Below are 24,406 nucleotides of genomic sequence, written 5' to 3'. Positions count from 1 at the left end.
CTTGTCTATTTCACTAACTCATGCTATTATGAACAAGTCTGCAAAAATGAAACCGGTGTGAAGATGAAGACGCTGATATCCTAGATAACACCACATGGAAAAGGTAGGAACTTTGGGGGGAAAAGTTCAAGACAGGGAGACCATCGACCCACAAATGTCTCGTTTGTCCCAATGTGCAAAACCCTTTAACCCAAAACACTTCACCCACCATAACCTCATTCTCAACCTAAGGGGAAAGTCTTCTTGCACCTCGCAGTTCCTTCACTAACTACATAAACCCAGCCAGAGTTGAGACATCCCAGTCAGCATGCTGAGCCCCTTAGAAGAATAGACTGCATTTTAGTAGGGGGAAAAGGTGAGGACGGAAGTAAAATATTTCCCCCTCCCAGGGGTATGGACAACAGAAGAGTGGGTGAAGGGAGACATAGGTCAATGTAAGACATGAAAAAATAATAATAATTTATAAATTATCAAGGGTTCATGAAGGAGGGAGGGTGGGGAGGGAGGGGAAGTATGAGGAGGAGCTGATGCCAGGGGCTTAAGTGGAGAGCAAATGTTTTGAGAATGATGAGGGCAATGAATGTACAAATATGCTTGACACAATTGATGTATGTATGGATTGTGATAAGAGTTGTATGAGCCCCTAATAAAATGATTTTTTTAGATGAGGAGCTGATACCAAGGGCTCAAGTAGAAAGAAAATGTTTTGAGAATGATGATGGCAACAAATGTACAAATGTGCTTGACACATGGATGGATGGATGGATGGATGGATGGATTGTGATAAGAATTGTACGTTCCCCCAATAAAATGATTTTTTTAAAAGAAAATGATGATGGCAACAAATGTACAGATGTGCTTGACACAATGGATGGACGTATGGATAGTGATATGAGTTGTACAAGCCCCAACAAAATTATTTTAATAAATAAATAAATAAAATATTTTTATCTTAATATTCATAGGATTCCAAGCTTGTCAGTGGGAGGTAGGGGTAAGATAGTATGTTAGACAGGATTCTCTAGAGAAACAAAACACTAATGATTTTATATATATTTATATATATCTAGATAGATAATATAAGAAATAAACAGTTCATTAATCTATAAAGCAGTACAAATGGCTCCTTGAAACTCACTTCCATGAGACAGCTAATATACTGGAAATCTTTCAAGTCTTGAGGGCCACCAGGTTCAAGTCAAAGAAGCAGAGAGGTGAGCCCTCTGTAGAACAATTCAGGCTATCCAGCCACAGGCAGCAAACAGCAAGGCAGGTCACCAACAGTCAGCCAGATGACAGGGTCTGACAGTCCCCAGCTCCACAGACATATACTCCAGTATCGTGATGAACCAGGTCTTGAAGGAACCTCAAATTACAGCAACACTGTCCACGGGTTAGGTGTCCCACAGGTAGTGTAGCTTGCAAATTGAGGCACAGAACAAGCAAGGCAGCCGCACACTGGTCTGATCATCAAGGAGCAAGAGACAAGAAAGGCAAGGCTCACTGAGCCATTTATCTCTCTGCCCTTCAATTAATCCCACATGTGTTCATTGACCATGTTGGCACAATAAACCTACCTATCACAGATCAGAACTTTAGAATCCTTTAATGTTGGATGTAAAGGTGTTTTTCTGCCACTAATTAGTCAGTAATTTCCGTTTCCATACATAAAAATGGAGATCATATCACAGAGGATTCTTTTAAGAATTAAAAAAATATATTTAATTAAGTAAAATAAAATATATATTCTAACGTGCCTGGAACAAAATCTGGCACTCACGGGCATGGGAAAACCTGATTCCTTCTGTTTTTTCCTGTCTGGGGTGGATGGGAAGGTCACTGTGAGGTCATCTCTGACATTGCTCCCAGGCTGATGGGAATTGATGTTCAGTCATGACAAGTCGGCCAGGAAACAGAAGAGGAAATGGCATCGCTCTCCCTCAACTTTCAGTTCAGTCTCGGGGAAGGGGTCAGAGGCAGGGTCTGAGTAATGGCATGGAGTGCAGACCTCGCGTGGCTTCACAAAAGAAAAGAATCTACCTCCAACCAAGCCCAGGCGGAGGTCAGTTGTACCTCCAGCCTCCTTCTTCTGGACCCCGTTCTTACTCCAACCATCCCTTTCAAAGCACCCCGTTCTCTGCGGGGTTAGTGAATCCGTTGCGATTCATTGCACACAGAATTCACGGGCAAGATTCAGAATGATCGGATTTATTAAGAACGGGAACAAGTTACAAAATGATAAAGATCCAGTTCTTTTGTCTCCAGCACTTCGCGGTCATGCTGCCAGCCATGTCTCCCTCTGGTCTTCAGTATTTTTGGCGTGTGGTCTCTTGGCCTCTGTCTGATCCATGCACCAGGAAGCCTAGTGGCCTCATGATCTCAGCACGGCTACTCTGCTCGGCCTCATCGTCTCTATGCAGGTCCTCCTGCCCCATCTCATGGTCTCGATGCTTGTCCTCTGGTGCCTCTGCTGCCTCTACCACATTAGACAGAGATTTCACACACACACACACACACACACACACACACACACACACACACTGCTGTGATTCTTTTTTTCTTGATGGTCATGGAATCCTCTCTCTTCCTGCTTCGGAGACGGCTCCCTGTAAACCCATCAGGAGGGCGCTCGCTCACCACTGAATCAGAATCTTCCCCCACTTTCTCACTCAAACCCATCAGGAAAACTAGGATTGTCAGTGGGAATAGCAAAGGCTCTGGGTAAAAGATCATAGTCAAATAAGTCACTAAATTGCAGGAACCAAAGGCATCTAGGCCACCAAACAAGCCACAGTGGTTCATTGTAGCAAAGCCAGCCTGTCTCTGACACAGGAGCTGCTACCCAAGGAAGGAGGCAGAAGCCATGAATAGGTAAGGACTTGTGCTGGTTAGATTTTATATCAACTTGATGATACCTGTGTGGATGTAGGGGTGGAATCCAACCTGTCAATCAGGTGGTAGCCTGGTGATGACTCCTTTGGGCGGGAGCGGGGGTGGGGTGGGGGGTGGGGACGGAGGTATGGGGACACGGACCTTAAGAGAGAAACAGTGAGAACTGCTCTCACACGCCCTTTGCCTTCCTCCCTGCACCCCTCCCGTGATAGCCCAAATTGAACCCCTCAACCTGGGAGCTGTCAGTGACCTGCTTTACTCCAACGAACCTGGGATCCACTCTGTACCCACCACCCTGGGATAGCCTGCTTCCTGCTTCACCTTTCTGTGGAGCTGTCCTATAGCTACATGAGTCTGAGGAGGGATCCAGCTTGCAAAGGCCCCATGGACTTGGGTTGGACTGGGCTGGGATGACATCTTGATATAAAATTACTTCTTGATATAAAATTATGCATTACACATATACATATACATTATACATAAATATATGCATGAGTGTAGCTGGTTTGGGTTCTCTATACAACTCAGCCTAACACAGGACCCCAAGCAGCGAAACATTCACACACCACGGTGCAGGATGGACCATATCCGTAGGCAATATGAGGCTGGAGTTGGAGTGGGAAAGTCGAGACCTCTGCACCAGGTGAGTTCTGAGTAGTCGTCATGCCCTCCGCCCCTGAGACTACCTGAAGCCTCTGAGTTCTGCATCATTCTCTGCTGAGCCCTTGTGGAAGCAGGCAGAAGGGCGGGCCAGTCCTTCAAAGAGGCGCTTGCTCTCCGTGGCGCTGGACCTCCCTTACCAAGCATGGTAAGCTGTGACTGCAGCCCAGGGCAGACAGTGGCAGGGCCCTGAAGTGATGTCCGAGCTGTGCAGAAAGGCTCCATGGAAATGGCGTCTGGGTGTGGGATTTGGAGAAGGTGAGTGGAATCAGAAGAGGTAGAGGTGGGAGTGAAGAGCAGCGGGAGGGACCCTCACTCAAGGAAGGAAGAGGCCGCCAGTTGTTTATGGGCGATGGGCAATGACAGCACTGCTGGAGGGGCTTGGAACTCGATAGAACAGGCTAAGGAGTATGTGACCGCCCTCCAGGTTTGATGTGCTAGAGCCCCCAAGTTCCCTGCCATGACCGAGGACTGCGGAGTGGGTCCGGAAGACTCCACAGATCTCTTCTTCCCACTTATGCCATATCCAGGAGCAAGAGATGAGCAGGGGCTGTTTATATCAAAAGACGACCCCCAAATTTAGCTTCTCGGAATCATTACCTGGGAAACAGAAGGTAGGGAAAGAGCTGACTAATGCATCTTCCCACTTCACAGAAAGAAGGGTTTTGTATACATGGGTGAAGTTCAGGCCAACGTGCAGGCTCTGGCCTCGGAGTATAATATACACTACCCTATGTTATCACATTGACGATGACCCATAGCAATCATATATATATATATATATATATATATATATGGTGTTTTAGGCGGGGTTGCCTAGAGAAACAAATCCAGTGACACTCATTTGTAAGAAAGAGCTTTATATCAAGGAGTGATTATATACTAGGACAACATCCCAGCCCAATCCAGATGAACTCCAGAAGTTCTATACTAGTCCACAAGTCCAATATTAGTCCATACGTTCCTATTCAGACTCCTAAAGCCACATGCGATGATGCAGAATGCAGGACTATCACTGGCCGGTGGGTACAAAGCCCCGTGGATCCAATGGCAATGGATGCATCTCCAGAGTCACTCTCAGGTCTCAGTATAGCTCAGCAGCAGGAAGGTGAAGGCAGAGAGAGAGAGAGGAAGTTCCCACAATCCTCCTATTGAGGACCCACCAAGAGGTACCATCAGGCTGTGACCTGATTGACAGGCTAGATTCCACCCCTCAACTTGATGTGAACTTATGTTATTACCACATAAGGTTTCCAAGTCTGTAAATCTTTACATGAGCAGAGAGCCTCATCTTTCTCCTGTGGATCAGCTGGTGAGTTTGAGAGAGAACTGATCTTGCTTTTCTAGAGAATCCAGCCTCACACACTTCAAAGGTGAGGATCCTGAGTATGTAGACGTCCTACGGGAAGCTGGAGGCAAGAAATGAGGAGAAGAGCGGTGTCATGTGTTCCCAGGGGGCTTCAGTTAGGAAGGTCAGGATAATCCAAACCAGGAGCAGCTGGAACTAGGCCATTGCTGGAAGCGCAAGTATCCAAAGGGTGACAGGCTCAATGGTGGTGTCTCCGGAGGACCAGATTCTCCTGCCTTCTCGATTAAATTACTTTCATGGCTTGCGCTGGTTTACAGACCTCACTGTAGATGGTAGTGAGAGCCCTCTTTTCTTCCAGGTGCTCGTCTCTGATACCCTGGGAATACAAAACAGAGAGATCAGCTGGAAGTAAGGTGCCAACTGAGGGCCCACATAGTGCCAATGCCTATCGACACTCCTACTTACAAATGCCCCCAAAGCATCAAGTTTTTGTTGGCCCATATTGCAAAATCTCTTACAAAATTACCGTATAAACTCAAGTATAAGTTGAGTTTTTTTTAGCACATCTTTTATGCTGAAAATGCCCCCCAGTTTTTTGTGGTAATCTTAGGTGTCTCGGTTTATACTCAAGTATATATGGTATGTTGATATCCTAGAACAAGGAAAAGAGACTGTGGGGCAGAAAGAACAGATCCCAGGGTTGGGAACATCAGGGTGAGGCAGTATCCTAGAGGTGTCCAGGATAGCTACCTCTCCAGGGCTCACCTTATTCTTGCCCTTCAGAGCCTCCTGCTGGCCCACATCCACATAGTTGAGGTCACCATCATCGGCCCTGCAGTCTGTTTGCAAACCTGGACCTGAGCCACACACAGAGAGAAGACTGGTTCTATAACTTAGAAACTGCTATCTCCTCCATTGTCATGACCTCCACAGCCATGGCCAAACCCCACATCCTCCCTGAGGGGCCCACTCCCTGTGCAGCAAGATGTAGGGGACTCCAAAAGCATGATGGAAGGGTGAACCTTGCCTCTATTGGTCTCCTCCTCCTCCTTCTTCTTCTTCCAATATATATTCCAGAGGAGCAGTCCGGATCCCAAGCTCATAAGCAAAAACACAGAGATTCCAAGGATGATCCTCACGAGTCTATTATCAGTCGGTTCTGTTTCCCTCAAGAAAGGTAAGGCAAGAGGGAATTTGAGATACTCGTTGCCAAGGGAACATAGAGAAAGAACAAGTGGAAAACTCTGAAGGAACGTGGTTCAGAAGCTTGAAGAGCGAGAGCTAGGGCAGGCCCATTCATTCACCCAATCGCCAAGTTTCGGCTTGGTGCCAGAGACACTGACAGGAAGATGTGTGCTGCATCCTCAAGTGGCTCTTCATATTGCTCAACGAAGGGACCACCGCTGCAAGAGCAGTGTTGTGCTCTGTACACAGCACAAAGGGTCTTCAGGGAAAGTGGAGTCTTAAACATTTTATATCGGTTATAAATATATAGGTTAAATACATAGGTTATATATAGGATATGGGGGTATCCCAGAAGCACCATGTTCGGAAAATAGTTGTATCAAAAGGCCAGCCTACAGGGCATAAGACAGCAGTCAGGTGCAACAGGGAGGAGGTGCTCAGGGCAGGAAGAAGGAGCAGGCAGGAAGAAGCAGAGGGAGGCCTCTGGTCTCAGAGGGTGTTGTGGATCATGTTAAGTGCTAAACTTTACCTGAGACTTCAGGGGGAAGGTGGAGGGTCACAGATGGCTTAAGCTGGCATGGATTAGAGGGTGGCTTACAGAAGGATGGTGAGGCTGCCCATTGATATCCATCCATTCCTTCATTTACTCAATGAGACACTCATTCCAAGCCAAAAGCCAAGGTACAAAAGCTGAGGCACAAAGGAAACCAAGACAGAGCAGTTGCCTCAGACCATCCCAGTGTATGGAACATTCCTACTCAGCTCAGGAGACATGGTAACAGAAAGAGCCTTGGCCCCAAGTGGGAGAGCCATTGATGGTTCCGTACAGATGGTGGTCCAGCACAGAAGCAGCTACAGCACTGGTAGGGCCCTGTGTGAACAAAACTGCAGGGCCTCTTGTTCAAAAATTGTGAATATTTGAAATTAAGTTAAAATTAATTAAATAGATGTAATACATAAACCATAGAGCTGTCACTCCAGCGCGGAGTTCTTCAGCGCACGCAGGGCCCTGTGTGATTTCACACGTGCCATGATTGGGATGCCAGGCCTGGCTACGGAGAAACATTCAGGTGGAGTTAGCAGGAAGGGAAGCACTGGGGCATGGAATGGTTGGTGGCGCAGGACACATTGACTCCAAGTAGCTATACAGTGTATAAGAACAGAAACATGGGCGAAGGAGGATTTATATCTGTGTCCTGCAGGAACTCACTGGAGATACAACCCCCAGAGATGACACAGAAAAACAAAACAATCAAGTTTGCTTTGAAACGAACCACTCGGAGTGCACAATGGATGGTGAACCGGGGAAGAGACGAACTAGAAGTGGACAGAGATTATGGGGAGGCACCAATGGGGAGGGGGATTAAAGTGAGAGATATTTGCAAGCAGAAATGATTTGACAGCGACTCCCAGGCATCTGTAAAGGGTGACCAGGTAGAATTTGGTGCTAATACACCTGCCAGAATGAAACGCCTTGAGTCCCCTGTACCCTGGTGGCATCTGTATTCCAAGAGTGCCCCTACTCCTGATGAGCTCCACGTACCATGGACACAGATGTCCTTCAGGTTGAGGATGACATTTTTCTCCTCCTCAAAGTTGCTGACCACACAGGCAATGCTGCCATTGGGCTGGCTCTGGGACTGACTCAGGGCTACATCCACAGTCAAGGTCCATGAGTTCTTGCCTAGTCCTGGTGTGATACGTTGTTCCAGGTGCATGGGAAGGTCCTTGCTCTTACAGGTCATGTTCAGGTTCTGCTCCGCAGGCTCTGTGCCTCTGAACTCCAGTGTAACATTACACCAATCCGGTATGAGAGAGGATGACATTTTCACGATCTTGTGGGAGGAGATGGGTTCTGGAGTAGGAAGAGACCAAGAAAAGAAGTCATGCCTATAAAAACTGCCTGGCCAAAGTGTTTGACCTCCACTACCTTCACCAGAGGGTGGGAGGGTCGACAACAGCCCAAGGCAACTCCTATAACCCTTTTAGCAATTCTGAAACCCACTGTCCCTCCCAAGTTACTCTCTACTCTTCTGCTGGCTTTGAGCATTTGTTGCCAAAACCAAACAGAGTCCATAAACTGTGCTCATGTTTATGAGGTTGATTAGGGAAGAACAGGTTCAAAAAGGACTTCATTCATTTTTCCAACCGGGACAGCCTCTTCTCAGCACTGCCCAAAGGTACATCCCTCTTGCCCCCAGCCTACTGGTTCATCGCTTGGCTTCTGCCTTACTTGGGCAAGTGTTGCCAAGCTCTTGCAGCTCTGCTCATAAGTGCCCAAAGGTGCCCCACTCCGCTAGAAAGTCCTGGCCCTAGGGCACTCAGCACTAACTGCCTGGTTGGTAAACCAAGCCCCAAGTGCCCAGAGGCACTACCAGCAAGCCTTCCTTCTGAAGGTGCTCTCTTTGCTCATTCCTTTGGCCAGAGAGGCCAACGCACTGTCTCAGGCAGATCTCTTGGTTTTGCTGTCTCCCCTGCTACCATGTTTCTGCGGTTGTTGCTGGCCATCACCAGCGCTGCAGCTCTCTGTTTCCTGCATCTAGGAGGTTCCCAGTACAGGAATCCAAGGTCCCAAGAGAGTGCTTCACTCCCATGTCTTATTTCCTTATGGTAGTAAGACCCGCTATCCTCTCTGGGACCACTCATTTTAAGTGTAGGGGATGGTAAAACTGACCCCATTAAGGTACCATACACCTTATTTGCCTAGTCCTGCCTACACCCACTCCCAAGATTAGTCAACCACTCCTGGAGCCTGTCATATGCCTTATGTATATCAATCAACTCGGTGGATCACAAACATCTCCCATAGGCACACCCAGCCATTTGGTGGGAGTTGTAAAGACTATAGTGAAGAGGTCCATATTAAATAATTCACTGCACCACAATGTCTCACATGTGTAGAGCACAGTACAGGTGTATTAGAGCTTAAATACTGAGCACTGGGCTTACAGAAGCCTAGGATTTATGGTGGGAGCCTGAAGTCCATTTTGTCTCCACGCTAATTCAGTCACCAGGTTTTTTTCCTGATCATTGACCAGCAATGTAAAAGTTTGCCCTTAGTCAGAGCGAGCTTGCTTCCACTGCCCTGGTCAGCTCAGAGAGGGACTGCCTGCCCTCAAGAACTAGAGTCAGCATGCCCTTGATGGCACTGAGATGCCACGGCTCCGTGGTCATGGATCGTACTCTAACCAAGGTGGTTGGAGGGCCCTGACCCATCTTGTAAGCTTTCTGCTCTACACTCGTGGATCCCAATTATAGTTTGTTTCCCACATCTGTCGTCCTGCCTGCAACTGGGATGAATTGACTTGATGCTTGTCATGATTTGGGGACCATGTCCTTTTGCCCTGTGTCCTCTATATGTAGCTGTGTGATTGGGACTCATGGGACACGGTGACACCCTTATGCTGATGATCTTCCTCCTATGGAGGATTTGTCTGTGTCCTTCACTGTGTCCTATTCTAACTTAATAAATGGGTCTCTATAAAATACATTTAATTTTGTGGTCTTTCTTACTGCTAAAACACAAGTCACATTTTTTGAAACCAACCATCTCTCTGGGCTCCAGCAGCCTCCAACAAGGAAAATAAGCACATTTTACAAAGGAAAGAACTGAGGTTTGAAGAGGTGATACAATTTTCCCAAAGCTAAAAAAGTAAGTAATGGAGAAGCTGAAACTTCTCCTAAGAATGGGAGCAATCGTGCTAACTCATTTATGACTTCACTAGGTTAAGCAAGTTTTTTTTTTAATTCTACCTGAAAATGAAAGCAGGGCATTAGGTTCCACATACTTTCCAGGGGTTCAGTATTTCTAAGAAGTTGGCTTTTCCCTGGAAGGGGATGAAGTCTGGGCCAGAAGGGCTTCTCTGTTTTTAAGACCCTTGAGTTATTTCTGCAGCTGCTCTGCAGCCCAGGGCTACAAAGTCACTCTGGCGTAATCAGGCTAGCTTGAGGACACTAAGGAAAAAAACATGTCCCCATCAAGGTAGCAATTAAAGGATAGACAGAGATAACAATTAAGGACAACCAACCTTATGAGAAAAATGTGCCACTGGTCCTATGTAAAAAGCAGAGAAGCAACAAATTGACAACTGAGAACCAACAAATGACAAATTGGTCTTTAAAATCACGTAAGACCAAAAGTTTCAGAAGCCATATTCTCTGTAAGATATTTTTCTATGAAGTGAGAAACTTTAGGGAGGCAAAGAGCTAGTTAAGAACTGCTAGGGGATAAGCTTTCTTCTGCGTCTTTCTAGGCTATTAGAGTTGAACATGTGGTGTATTTTGTGAGTGAGGCTGGCCTCAGGACGGGCTGAAAGAAAGGAGAGACCAGGAAGGCCCTGCTTACACGTGCATTTGCAAATTCTGGCCAGTAGAATAATGGTCTCCAAGAGAATCATGTCCTGATCCTTGGAATCTGTGATGATGCTAGATTTCATGGCAGAGGGGAATTAGGGCAACAGAAATAGTTAAGGTTGCCAGTCAACTGACCTTAACAGAGAAATAATATACGGAATTATCTGGATGGACATGGCATAAAGCCAAGAGTGGAAGAGGGATGCAGAAGAGAAAGTCTGAGTACTGAGATATGAGAAGGGTTGAAAGCACCACAGCTGAACACTCAGATGGCTATTTCTAAGACTCTCCACCCCAATCTGGTACTCACTGACCCATCCTGCTGTTACCTAAATCCTCCATTTGTGCAACATTCTATGTAAAAGATGTTTTTGCAAAGAATACCCCCAGGTCCTCCCAGGTTGAAATGGGACAGAGAGCATGCACAGTGTTCATCTCACCCTGGACCCGTCAATGAGAAACCACATTATCTGGTATATGGTTCTAATAGAACTTAGAGAAGATTCAGGAGAACATGACTTATCATGTTCTTTATTGATAGGGGATTTTTAGAGGTCATGGAAGCATGGGAATTGGGCAGAAGCCTGGAAGTTTGGTGGGGTGAAGAGACCCATGTGCACCCAGTTTGAGCCATGAGACCCCCATCCCTCTACCCCCATCCCCATCCCCCACACACACTGCTCCTCATCTGCTCAGACAATAACATCCCTTTCTGTTTCTCTTGCGTGGAGTCCTTGCTTTATGTCAATTGGCTAAGAAATTAATACCTGAACCCCTAAATGGGGTAACAACACTGTTATCTTTGAAAATGGCAGCAGGAAGCATGAGCTAAGCAATGTGAGTGTCCTCTGGAATACGAATAGGATAGAAACCTGTGTTTTTATCCTCACAAGAAGAATTAAAAGACTGAAAAACAGCTTTTCTTATGTCTGCCAGAGAATTGAGGTCACAGAACAAATGACTACCCAAATCTAGAGAGATAGACAAACTAATAACAGGGGATCTCTGTTTCCCAAGAGAAGAGACACCACCAGCAACACTGTGGCTGCTGGACTTGGTATCTACTAAAGATCATTGAAAAGTAATTGCAGGGGATTGAGCATGAATTAGCTTAATACACAAAAGCTTCTTAGGGCAAAAAATGAGACCACAAATCTCAATTGAAGGTAAACATTTATTAAGTCTTAGGACAAAGACAAGACAAAGAGAAAAACACATCACCTGGATGAGGAAGACCATGTGAATGGGGTCATAGCGTGGGCCTGAGCATTTATAGAGATTCAGGGACTTAAAAAGTCAAAGTTGTCAAGGATTTCTTCCTCCTTTAATCCACAATCAATGCTCATGGAGCAGACAGTCAAGAGATCAAATGATGCATTGCATTGGGTAAATCTGCTGCGGACTTTTTTAAAGTATTGAAAAGCAAAGACATTACTTTGAGGAAAAAGGTGGACCTGACCCTAGCCATTGTATTTTCAATCACCTCATATGCATGTGAAAGTTGGTCATTGAATATGGAAGATGGAAGAAGAATCAATGCATTTGAATTATGGTGCTGGCAAAGAATACTATAAGTACCATGGACTGCCCAAAGGACAAACAAACACATCTGGAAAGAAGTACAAGCAGAAAGAGCTAGGAGGCAAAGGGTATTTATAGAGGTCTAAATAAAGGCATGTACATATGTAAATATATTTAGATATGAGGATGGGGAAATAGATCTATGTGCATATATTTATAGGTGTAGTATTAAGGTAGCAGATGGACATTGGGCCTCCACTCAAGTACTCCCTCAATGCAAGAATACTTTGTTCTATTAAACTGACATTCCACAATGCTCACCTTCCCGACACAATTGCTGAGGACAAAGCCAGTGCATAAGCAAATGTAGTGAAGAAAGCTGATGGTGCCCGGCTATCAAAAGATATAGTGTCTGGGGTCTTAAAGGTTTGAAGGTAAACAAGCGGTCATCTAGCTAAGAAGCAACAAAGCCCACACGGAAGAAACACACCAGCCTGTTTGATCATGAGGTGTCGAAGGGATCAGGTATCAGGCATCCAAGAACAAAAAATATCATTGTGAATGAGGGGGAGTGTGGAGTGGGGACCAAAAGCCCATCTGTAGGCAACTGGACACCCCCTTACAGAAGGGTCAGGAGAGGAGATGAGTCAGTCAGGGTGCATGCAGTGTAGCAACAATGAAACATATAACATTCTTCTAGTTCCTAAATGATCCCAATTCTACCCTACAAACCTGGCTAGACCAGAGGATGTACACTGGTACAGATAGGAACTGGAAACACAGGGAATCCAGGACAGATGATCCCTTCAGGACCAGTGGTGGGAGTGGTGATACCGGGAGGGTAGAGGGAGGGTGGAGTGGAAAGGGGAAACTGATTACAGGGATCTACATATAACCTCCTCTCTGGGGGACGGACAACAGAAAGGTGGGTGAAGGGAGAAGTTGGGCAGTGTAAGATATGACAAAATAATAATTTATAAATTATCAAGGGTTCATGAGGGAGGGGAGGGCAGGGAGGGAGGGGGGAAATGAGGAACTGATGTCAGGGGCTTAAGTGGAGAACAAATGTTTTGAAAATAATGGGGGCAACAAATGTACAAATGTGCTTGACGTAATTGATGTATGTATGAATTGTAATAAAAGTTGTATTAGCCTCCAATAAAACGATTTTTTAAAAAAGAAGTACAGGCAGAATACTCCTTAGAAGCATTCAAAAGAGATCAGTCCCTAGAGAATCACATCATACTTGGAAAAACAGAGAAGCAGTGAAAAAGAAGGCCTTCATCAAGATGTAGTGACGCAGTGGCGGCAACAATGGGCTCAAACGCATGAACAATTGTGAGGATGGCACAGGACCGGGTAGTATTTAGTTCTATGGTACGCAGGGTCACTATGAGGTCGGAACTGACTCTATGTCATCTAAAAGCAAAAGCTGAGAAGCAGCAGCAGGCCCATGCTTGGGGCATGTACGTTATTACTCAAGCAGAAGAGTTTACAGGATTGGCCCAGGGCCTTCGGACCCAGGCAGTCAGGGCATGACCCACGACCGGGCACCCTAGTATGGCAGTCTCCATCAAGGACACGGCCAGGCAAGCCCTGCAGGAGACTGAGCATGTTAGGGGTAAGGAGGCAGTCTCCTTTCTAATACACTCTGCCTGAGGATGTGACTGTTTGCATTCCTGGTGAATTGTCAGCAGGAACTCCGTGGAGGCTTAATGCACATGGGGACTCTACGTATGGATTTTGGCTTTCACTGTTATCCGTGGCATTCTGCTCAGAGTTTGAGCTCTGGGACAAGGCTATCAGATACAAAGTGAAGTATGGGGCTTCCCACACTTCCAAGAAAGCTTATTCCCAGCAGCCACACCAGATTACCACTGTGATGCTCACAGATCAATCTCTTTGTGCTTCTGGCCGGAAGAGGATAAATCATGTTTTAAGAGCGCTTTGTTTTTCTTGACAATGGCAGGGAGGGCCTAGCCTCCCTGGCAGTCTAATTATGTCAGTAATTTTGTCCCCAAATCAGTACGTTGTTTTGCATAAAATTTGTTGTTTTATATTGTAGACCTGTAATTTTAAAGAAATTACTTATTTTAATCTCTCTAGTAGACATTCCAGGTAGGATAAACTTTAATACACAGTTAACATTTACCCTGAGCCACACTCGGGGTTACCGCCAGGGAGGCGAGTCAACAAGGATTTCAGGAGAGCCAAACTGACCTGAAATTCAACAAATCGCCACCCAGTCCTATCGCCTTCCACCTGGAAGTTCAATTACCAACCTGCAACCCCTTCTAATCTTCACTGTGATGTCAGACCAGTCCGACGTCAGACCTTGTTAGCCTTCCTATTTCACCTAACCAGTGGGAGGGGAAAGTTGAGACCCACTTGGCAAGAGCTCAGCCTTACTACAAGATTAAGCCCTAATCAAAGAATGCCTTCCCAAAGCACCACCTACAATCACTATCATCCGAACTTACTTTCCAGCTGAAAGCACTTCAGTGTTTCTTATCTGATACATGCTACGTCACATGGAGTTTTTTAAGAAATTTACAAACTCAATAGTCACAAACCAATTAATATAATTCTTCAGATTAATAAACAAAACGTATAGGGTCATATCAATAGATTCCTGAAAAGCCTTTAACAAAATCCAACAGCCCACTCATGATAAAATTTAAAAGATAAATTCTCAGAAAATTGAGAGTAGAGGGTTTATGGACTGAATTGTATTCCCCTGCCTCAAAAGATGTATTTGAATTCATACTCAAACCAAAAATCAAACTCAAACCATCAAATCGATTCACATGCATAGAGACCCCAAATGACAGAGTAGAACTGCCTCTGTGGGTTTCCAAGACTGTCATTATGTGCGAGAGTAGAAAGTCACGTCTTTCTCTTGGAATTCTTACCCAAGTACCCTGAATTTAGACGTCTAGTCTCATTCACTGTGACCAAGGGACTGCCTGTTCTTCAAAGCCCTCTGCTTGTGGCATTTGTGCTATTGCAAGAGTAAGATACACTGACACAACCTGGTTCCAGAAAGCGCGGCCCCGCTCTCACATGCCTCAAATGTAGACCTGGGTACTACAGATTTAGAACTGGGTGATGTAATCGATCTTGAGGAAGTTGTATGTAATGACTAGGAAGGTCCTAAATTGCCTTGCAGAGACTGTTGGTGATTGTAAGCTGTGGGGGAAACTACCCTCACCAGGAGCAGAACATTTGAAATGTAACATTAAATGTCCTCCTGGTGAAGTTTTCCAAGCTCGTAGACAACGGAGGAAGGACGTTGCTACTTAAGTTAGCAAATAACTTGTCTAATTCTGCTTTAATGCCTTTTGGAAGGTGGAAAGTGTAAGGGATGAGCTTGAATACTTGCCTGAGATCTCTAAGCAAGATCATGAAGGGGCTGAAAGGTGGGGTGTGTGACATCAATATGATCTCACACTAATGCAGTCCCTTATCCAGCGAATGCGTTATTTTTGTCTTGTTTAAGAGCTAATAAGTGGGTCTCTATAAATATTATTGGCTTTGGGGTCTCTTCTCCCTAGAAAGTTACCGCATAGATTGGCAGACTCAAAGCCCTCTTTGCTAGCAGGATCTCTGCAAAGTCAAGGCCTGCCAGGAGAGAAAGGGTGCTTTACCCCACTGTGTCCGGTGTGCTTGGAGGAACCTATAAGGAACTTGCTCTTACATTTTTGAAGTATGTTTTGGAGCCTTCCAAACTCATATTGAGTGTTTTTGGTTTTGTTTTTTTGTTTTTTTCTGTTTTCCAACAAAGGCTGTCTACAGGCAAAGGTAGAAATGCCTTTGATAGCTTCGTAAAGTTTCTGATCTATTTGAGAAAATTCATTCCCGTTTCTATCTTCTTCCCCTGACAACATGGCCTGATATTGTGGTGGATGGTTGAGGCGGATTTTGTTTGTTTCTGCTCTCGAGTGCTTCGTCTGCTCTTTTGCAGGCTGTTTGGTCTGAGTTTCTGATTCTGCATGCCTAGCGTTTGTGGCCCAGAGAAAATCTGGGAAACCCTGCTCTGTTTCAGAGTTAAGGGGAGTGAGTCTATTCTCAAGGAGCTGTAGCCCCTGAGTTTCTGAGCATATTGATGAGGGATGTTACAAGGAGCTCTCAATCTGCTCATCAAAATTGGTAAATGGTACCGTCTAGCTTTTCAGTGTGAGCATTTGGGTTGGTATTGCCAGATCTTGCAACAACAACAAAATGGAGGGGAACGGTGGAACACGTGCTGTTCTTTGGTGAGTGGAGAATGCCACCTCTACAGGTCAGGCTAGACCGCCTCTCGTGACACGCGACTGCCAAGAATTCTTTTTAAAACTCAGTGACCACCTTTGAGGGAAAATGTTATTTGAAAATAGGTTGAACTGACTAAACAACTTGAAATAATGTAAGTAGCATGTATGTTTGTGTTGCTTGACTTTCTGTTGTGTTGTGCAGTTTTTAGACTATTAGGCTGTTGCTAATTGTTGTTCATTGGAAACACAGACAATAGTGACTTTATAAGCCTGTTAGATTACTTCAGAGACCCAGTTGAATACATAATCCTTGTTCCAGATGGTGTCCATTTGAATGAAATCTACTTACGGTCACCTAGAATCATGAATGGGTGTGGTAGTTACACAATTTCATGTCAACTTGATAAATAAGAATGAAGGGATCAATCAGGTCACAGGCTGGTCCCTCCTTATAGGCGTGGCCTTCTCAGGAGGATTCTGGGAACTCTCTTTCAACTTCTCATTTCTGTTGACAAGTCACAAGGAGTTATGCTGATGGAGCCAGAGCCCTGGAGCTGAAAGAACCACGTGAAGACCCACGCCAATGCTGAGATGCTTCCACGGTCACTGGATCCACAAGACTTTCCACCCACTGGCCTGTGATCTTCCTGCATTTGGCATCATTACATACGTTGCATGAGTCTGAAGAAGATTTTATAGACTGGTGTCAGACATATTGAATAATATTGGACTTATGGACTTGATCTGGACTGGGCTGGGATGTTTTCTTAATATAAAATTACTCTTTGATATAAAGCTGTCTTATACACACATGAGTGTCCCTCAATTTATTTCTATAGTCAACCTTGGACTAACACAAGGGAGTTTCATCCTTCTGTTTAAACTTTGAGATCTATGTTTTCTTATTTTCTTTCTATTAGGTTAGTCAGAGGCTTAAACACAAATCTGAGCCTTAAATTGTTTACTGTGACTCTTAATTAGGCAGTCCATATGAAGGGTGCACTGTAGAAAAATTGACTATTTTGGATTGGTATAAAAAACCTTCTAGAGCAAAAACATTGATGAAAATATAATTTTAACCTCCAGATTGTGTTATTAAATTACATAATTTTTAAAGGAAATCTGTTTGGCAGTTATGACACATGTATGCTCTTAAATTGTTTTGCAATTATTAATGAAGTACATTTATTTGGAATGATTTTTATGTTTATAACCTCAAAATCAAAATAACGAGTAACTTCATTGAGATATTACACAATATGTTTCATTTCCGAAAGAAAGAAGATTTTGATATTGAAATTAGTTTTTTCCAGAAACAGAGGGCAAGACTTGAGCCTTTAAAAGAAAAACATTTTTTAATCCTTTTAAACATATACACATGGCTAATTCTTGTCTTTGTAAGCCTTAACTAAGGGGAGGGCATTCTGACTCATTGAACCTAAGAAAAACTTTTAAGAAAAACTCTCTCAATTCATTGTGGAAGAAATTTTGGTGGACCAGATGCTTGGCTGATAAGTGAAAGATCTGCACTCTGAGCCCAACCACGTGGTGCAGGTGCTTCATTTTGTTGTGCACAGGGTGGCTATGGGTCAGACCGACTCAATGGCACCCAACTACAACAACATTGACCCAGAAGAATAAGCTTGTGTGCTGTCTTAGAGATCTATAGTTTAGAAACCCTGGGAAGCAGCTCTATTGTCCTATAAACTGAAAAACAAACTCACTGCCATTGAGTCAGTGCTGACTCATAGCGACCCCTTGGGGGTTTCCAAGACTAGCTGTTTACAGGAGTGGAAAGCCCAGTCCTTTCTCCCATGGAGCTGCTGGTAGTTTTCATCTGCCAAGCATGGGGATCACAGCACAATGCATAACCACTCTGCCATTGGGGCACAGTTAAATTTGGATTCAAAAACAGATAATAGTTTGAAAGAAAACTTAGATTGATTAAACTTTATTTCAGCAGTTAATTATGTTTTGTAGTATATAGATAATTTGTATTAAGATTCAGGAAAGGTATGTATCAGGTTGCAGACACTATCAAAATTACAACAGATTCAAATTGTGAAGAATGGGCATTAGCTACCAAACAGACTAAAAAACTATGGGTTTTTATGTGGGAATATTGGATGTGTTTTAAGACTCTACCCTCATAATATAATAAATACTTTTAATTCCTAGATTGTTTAATTAATGATATTACAGCTCTCAGATGAAAGGTTTTTGTTGGTAAATAGAGGAGGATTGGAAGACTTATGACTAGATAAGCAACTGGGCTTAAAACTGCAGTTTTACAGTGTAGAGCGCCAGTAGGTTTTTCTGCTGAGCCTCAGAAAAGCAGCTTTGTGTCTGAATACATGAGGGTTTCCATGTCTGTACTCAAGTACAACCTGAGGTTTTACAGAATGCAGCTGCCTCGTGATACTTGCTATTCTTGGTATAGGTCTTACTCCGTCTTGGTTTTGTGGGTTACTTCAGATAATTGACCTAATGGTGCTGCTAATATTTCTGTTCTACTTTTGTATTTTATGGAAATTAAGGTAGCCCCTTGTGTTAGACAAGGTTCTCTAGAGAAACAAAACCAGGACACATGACTTTAGATAGATAGATATAGCACGAAGGAATAAAAAGTCCACACAGCAGTACAGAGGGCTCAGTTCAACTCACTTGCTTGAAACAGTTCATATACTATAAGTTCTTCAACTCATGAGGGCTGCTTGGTCTAAGGTCAAAGAAGCAGGCAGCAGAGTCTTCCATAGAGCAATGCATGCAGTCCAACCAGAGGCAACAAACAGCAGGGCGGGTCACCAACACTCAGCCAGATGACAGGACCCAACAGTCCAAGCTCAAGCAATGTGTACACCAGAAGCATGGGGAAGCAGGTCTCAAAGGAACCTCAAGCTCTAGCAACATGATTCACAGGTTGGGTGTCTCACAGGTAGTGTAGCTCACAAGTGAGCCAGAGAGCGAGAGCGAGAGAGGGGAGGGGGGGGCAGGGCTCGCCGAGCCATTTACCTCTGCCCTCCAATTGAACTGCATCCTTGTTAACCCCACATGTTCTTCTTGGCCAGGTTGCCACAATAAACTTACCTATCATACCCTGCAGACCATTTTCACTAGGTACCCTTTCAAAATCACCTTGAGTCTGGGGTGAAAACACTAGTGCCTAAAAGGCATTTTGGATTGAGCAATGGTTCTGAAAAAGTCATGAGTCCATTTTGCTCTGACCCTTGTGCTCTTTTGAAGAAGTAAAGCTGTTGAAAGAAAATCAGACTGAATGTTTATATTTGGGTCAACCCAGCAATGGTTTTATTTTGTCTCCAAGACAACGTTATGAAATTCCAATCATAAGATTGTCTGTGATGATCTTATGAAATGGGGGGACTCAACCACTTGCCTCTTAATATTTAAACTAGGTCTTGAAAGAGGTCTTGAGAAATTTCTCATCATCCAGATGATTTTTCTGTAACTTTTTTGTGTTTGAGGAGCCTGAATTCACAGTATTTGAATTACATGAAAACAGGTATGCAGGCTGGTGATGCTCCCAAACACCCATCGCCCTACCTAAGACTTAATAAATAGGTCTTCATAAAACAGAAGATATCTTGAAGGGAACACATGATTTCTTATTGCCACTTACAGTAGCATGTGAGAGGAGTGAAAGAACCGTAAAGATGAACTGTGGAAGATGAAACCAGAGTATAAAGACTGGAGGTTTTTTGTTGTACAAATGATGAACCTGCTATAGAAACAGGGCAAGACATTGGGAAAGTTTGTCAGAGTTAACGGTAACAGACACAAATACAGTTGCATACACAATCCTGCAATAGAGGTGATCTGCAAGTAGGTGCTTGAAGATGCAGAGGAAAAGAAAATGATGAAAAGTTGAACATACATGGTAACAATGGACCACACGAACATTAATCTCCATAATCCTGAGTCTAGAAACACTAGATGGTACCCAGCTATCACCATTCACATGGATACAGTTTAAAAGGCCATCCCAGGAAAAGGAAACAATGGAACAGATTGCCATCCCTTTTAGGGCCTAGAAGATAGAGCTGATACCCACAATGAAGAAAGTTTTACTCAGAATCTACAGAGCATGGAAGGCAGTGACATTGCCCAAAGAACAGATTATTTTCAAGACTTGAGAACTAATGAAATTTGCTTTACTGAGTTGTGGACTTCCTTGGTATCCATGACCCTTACTTTCTCTCCCATTCTCCCATTTGAACTGCAAATGCCTACCATATATCTATCTCAACTTTGTACTTCGTGAGCAGATAACTAGCATCCCAGGCAGGACAAGTTCACTCCTGGACATAAACTCACCCAGAGTCATACTAAGTTCAGAATATTCAGAAGATATAATTTTGGATTAGAGTTGATGCTAGAGTAGGATAAGCCTTTTAGAATGTCATAGAGTGAATGTGTCTTGAAAGATATTAATTTTAGGAGGTCAAAAGGATACTGTTATGGATTGAATAGTGCCACGCTTAGCCCACCCAATGTACTCATGGGTGTTAGAATCCTAATTATTTTAACTATAGATGTCATCTAGTTTGGGATATTTCTTTGGTATGGTAAGGAGGCCTTCTAAGCATAAGTTGTGTCCTGCTCTTAATCACTCATGAGTGATATAAACAGCAGCATTGACACAAAATCAAGCACAGATGAGGGAAGACAGATGTTCCTTGGTGGCAGCAAAGGTAGAAGAATCTACAAGCTTAGGAACACTAGTGACTGCCTTGTACTGGAAACTGGGATAGACAAGGATATCTCCCTGTTGCTGATGCCCTTCACTTGGGCTCCCGGTTTCCTGAACTGTCATCCCTTTTATTGAGAACCATTCCACAATTCCAATTGTGGAATTTTTATGGTAGCAGCATTAAGAAATTGACACAGTTGAATTACTTGGTGTACTTGGTGTGGCTCTTCCACCCATGGTCGTGTAATTCCCACAAAAGGATTGGTGGGACCATGCAAATAAAGTGTGTGAAACCCTAACATGGGCATGGGTCAGTTTTGTTGTCTCACATGTATAAAGTGAGCCATCTCAGAAATCAGGGAGAGGAAAATTTCACAGCTATCAACATAGAGGAACCACAAGCAGAGCACATCAAAGGCCCCTGTGTTGAGGACCAACAGCAGCTGTAGAGGTAGCTCAGAGTGGATGAGACAGAGTGGTGGGCTTCCCAGTCCATGGAGTGATATCTTCAGGCCTCAGCAGCAGGAACAGAGTTTGTTAACAATTGCTTCCTCCCCCACACCCCCTCCACGATCATGATCCCAATTCTACCTTACAAATCCAGCTAGACCAGAGGATGTACACTGGTACAGATAGGAACTGGAAACATGGGGAATCCATGATGGATGATCCCTTCAGAACCAGTGGTGAGAGTGGTGATACCTGGAGGGTGGAGGGAAGGTGGAGTTGAAAGGGAGAACTGATTACAAGGATCTATATATAATCCCCTCCCTGGGAGACAAACAACAGGAAAGTGGGTGAAGGGAGACCTCAGAAAGTGTAAGACATGACAAAATAATAATAAATAATTATCAAGGGTTCATGAGGGAGGGAGGATGGGGAATGGAGGAGGGAAATGAGGAGCTGATACCAAGGGCTCAAGTAGAAAGCAAATGTTTGAGAATGATGAGGGCAACAAATGTACAAATGTGCTTGACACAATGGATGGATGGATAGATGGATGGATGGATGGATGGATTGTGATAAGAGCTGTATGAACCCCCAATAAAATGATTCTTAAAAGAATTTAAAAATCTACCCAAAAGACTACAGTTAACATCATATCTAATAACTAGTGGTGATAAATTAGATATTACCCCCTTAGGATCAGGAACAAAACAAGACTGTTCTCTCTCTCACACCATTGCTGTTCAACATTGTACTTGAAGTCATAACTGATTCAATTAGGTAAGAAAAGGAAATAAAAAGTGTCCAAACTGAAAAAGAAACAAAATGGTCCTTATTCACAGTTGATACATATGTATTAGAAGAGTTAAAAATTAAAAACACTGACAATACCAAATGCTGATGAGGACGTGGAACAATAGGAATTCTCATTCATTGCTGGTTAGAATACAAAATGGTACAGAAACATTGAAAGACAATCTGGCCATTTTTTTACAAAGTAGAACAAAGATTTACCACTTGCTCCAACTACCAAACCATTAGGTATTTACCCAAATGAGATATAAATGAATGTCCACATAAAAATCTATACATAATTATTGATAGAAAAATGTATTCATAAATAGAGTTAGAAACTCCAAGATGCAATTTGATAGGTAATAACATATAAATAAATTGTGACACACCCATTCAATGAAGTATTGTTCAGAAATAAAAAGAAATGAGCTAATGTTACACAACAAGATATATATGAGACTATTTTACTCTGTACGCTTTCACCCAAACCACAATAAATAAAAAATGTTAACATTTTTGAATGATAACAAAAATGTTTGGTTTTGTTAGGTATTATTAAGTTGGTTTCAACTCTTAGTGACTCTATGTTAGACAGAAGAAAAGTAAAAAGAAAAGAAATGAACTATAAAGCATCAAAGACACAGAGGAATCTGAAATTTGTACAACTAAGTTTAAAAAGCCAGACCAAAATAACTGCATACTATATGATCCCAATTATGTGACATTTTGAAAAAGACAAAACTACAGAGGCAGTCAGAAAATCAGTGGTTTCCAGGAGGTCAGTAGGAGAAGGGAGGGATAACTGGGTGGAGGCCAGAGCATTTTTAAAATAACAAAACTGTTCGATAATGTTATAATGTTGGGTACATAGCATTAAGCATATGTCAAAAACGACGGGATTCTGTAACATAAAATGTGAGCACTAATGTTATGGAGACGATGGGTCCCCATTAACAATAATCATCAATATCGGTGCATCGATTATGTTTACAATGTGTCATTGCGGTGCAAGACCTTTATAGGAGAAATACTATAGGGAACGTGTAGGAATTCTGTTCTTTCTATAAACCTACAACTGTTCTAAAAAGTAATATGCTCCTAATTTTTTATCAAAAGAAACCTCTGATAGTAAAATAAAAAAAGAGGGAGAAAATCGCCTTCAGAAAGAAGCACAGCCCTGATTTTAGCCCAGTGGGGCCAGGGTCAGATTTCTGACTTACAGAGTTGTAAAATTACAATTTGTGTTGCTTTAAGCCACAGATTTGTAGTAATTTGTTACAGAAGCAATATAAAGTTGTTTTCTTAGTCTTTTAGAGATGCTTAATCTGTGCCTTTATTAATTAAGTATCCTTAGTTTTACAGAGACAGGCCTGGAGGTGCCACTGGGTAAGTGCTCACCTGCTAACCACAAGGTGGTTAGTTCAAATCCACCGGTTGTTCCTCAGGAGAAAGACAAAGCTAGCTGCTCAAAAACAGATTTAGAGTCTCAAAACCCATTCTAACGTGACGTGATGGTGAATTAGGATCAGGTCTATGGCAAGGAAGTTTCGTTTGGGGTTTTAGTCGTATAGGAAAAAAAGGTTATTGCAAATTTTCTATCTCTGTCAAATTTCCACTCGCCCTGTCCCCAAGTGAAGTGCATTTCCTCCGGGTGTGGATCTCAGCTAATCCATCGGGAACTCGAGAGAAAATAGAGTGTGAAGATTGGTAGGTGCTGAAGTGACACTCGCTTGGGCAAATGAAGAACGTGGGCCCTGAGGCTGGAATGAGGGGCTTGTTACTCACCATAGACAATGAGACGGAACTTCTGAGTGGATATTTTTCCGCCAGAATATCTGACATTAGCGTGGTATTGCCCACCGTCCTCAAGGGTCAGGTTGTCAATCCTCAGGGATGTCATGTTGGGCATATGGAGCCTGTGCTTGTACTTGGCCTGGAGACCATGCCATGTTGGCTGGTCTGACCCAGGACAGACCTCAATCATAATTGTGTGCCCTGACTCAGGACCGAAGCTCCATGTAATCTTCTCCAGCTCAGTGCCTTGATGTGCTTGTGATTCCATGTTCGCAGGAAACAGGACCGAACTGCCTTGTCTCCTCCTCAAAACAACGCCATTCTCAGTCTTCTTAGTTACGTGTGCTCCCGAACTCCTGGCCCCAGTGCTCCAGACGCCTAGGACATTTGGAAAAAAGGAAAACGAATGCTTTCTCAGAAAAACGAATGGGAGGGTCAGAGAACTCATCCTTGTTAGGAGACACAAATGACAGACGCCTTGACTGTGGG

The 24,406-nt window shown here is 43.6% G+C and overlaps 1 protein-coding gene across 4 annotated transcripts in view; it reads right to left on the bottom strand.

Annotated features, from left to right (window-relative positions):
• Positions 1 to 2,048: 2,048 nt before the first annotated feature.
• LOC142461728 (uncharacterized) overlaps positions 2,049 to 24,406 on the bottom strand; it is a 35,898-nt gene continuing 13,540 nt past the window's right edge. For 2 of the 4 annotated variants that reach the window (XM_075563641.1, XM_075563642.1), the window contains 5 exons: positions 23,909 to 24,295; positions 7,590 to 7,901; positions 5,889 to 6,020; positions 5,627 to 5,718; positions 2,052 to 5,237 (listed from right to left, as the gene is read on the bottom strand). In XM_075563641.1, coding sequence (XP_075419756.1) covers positions 5,145 to 5,237; positions 5,627 to 5,718; positions 5,889 to 6,020; positions 7,590 to 7,901; positions 23,909 to 24,185 — 906 coding nt within the window. In that variant the 5' untranslated portion in view covers positions 24,186 to 24,295 and the 3' untranslated portion in view covers positions 2,052 to 5,144. Of the gene's footprint in view, positions 5,238 to 5,626; positions 5,719 to 5,888; positions 6,021 to 7,589; positions 7,902 to 23,908; positions 24,296 to 24,406 lie in introns of all 4 variants that reach the window. The other 2 variants (XM_075563639.1, XM_075563640.1) reach the window with 2 other exon arrangements.

Source organism: Tenrec ecaudatus, chromosome 1 (assembly GCF_050624435.1).
Source record: "Tenrec ecaudatus isolate mTenEca1 chromosome 1, mTenEca1.hap1, whole genome shotgun sequence".
In the NCBI taxonomy this organism is placed as follows: Eukaryota; Metazoa; Chordata; class Mammalia; order Afrosoricida; family Tenrecidae; genus Tenrec; species Tenrec ecaudatus.
This window is presented reverse-complemented; position numbering and strand designations above follow the sequence as displayed.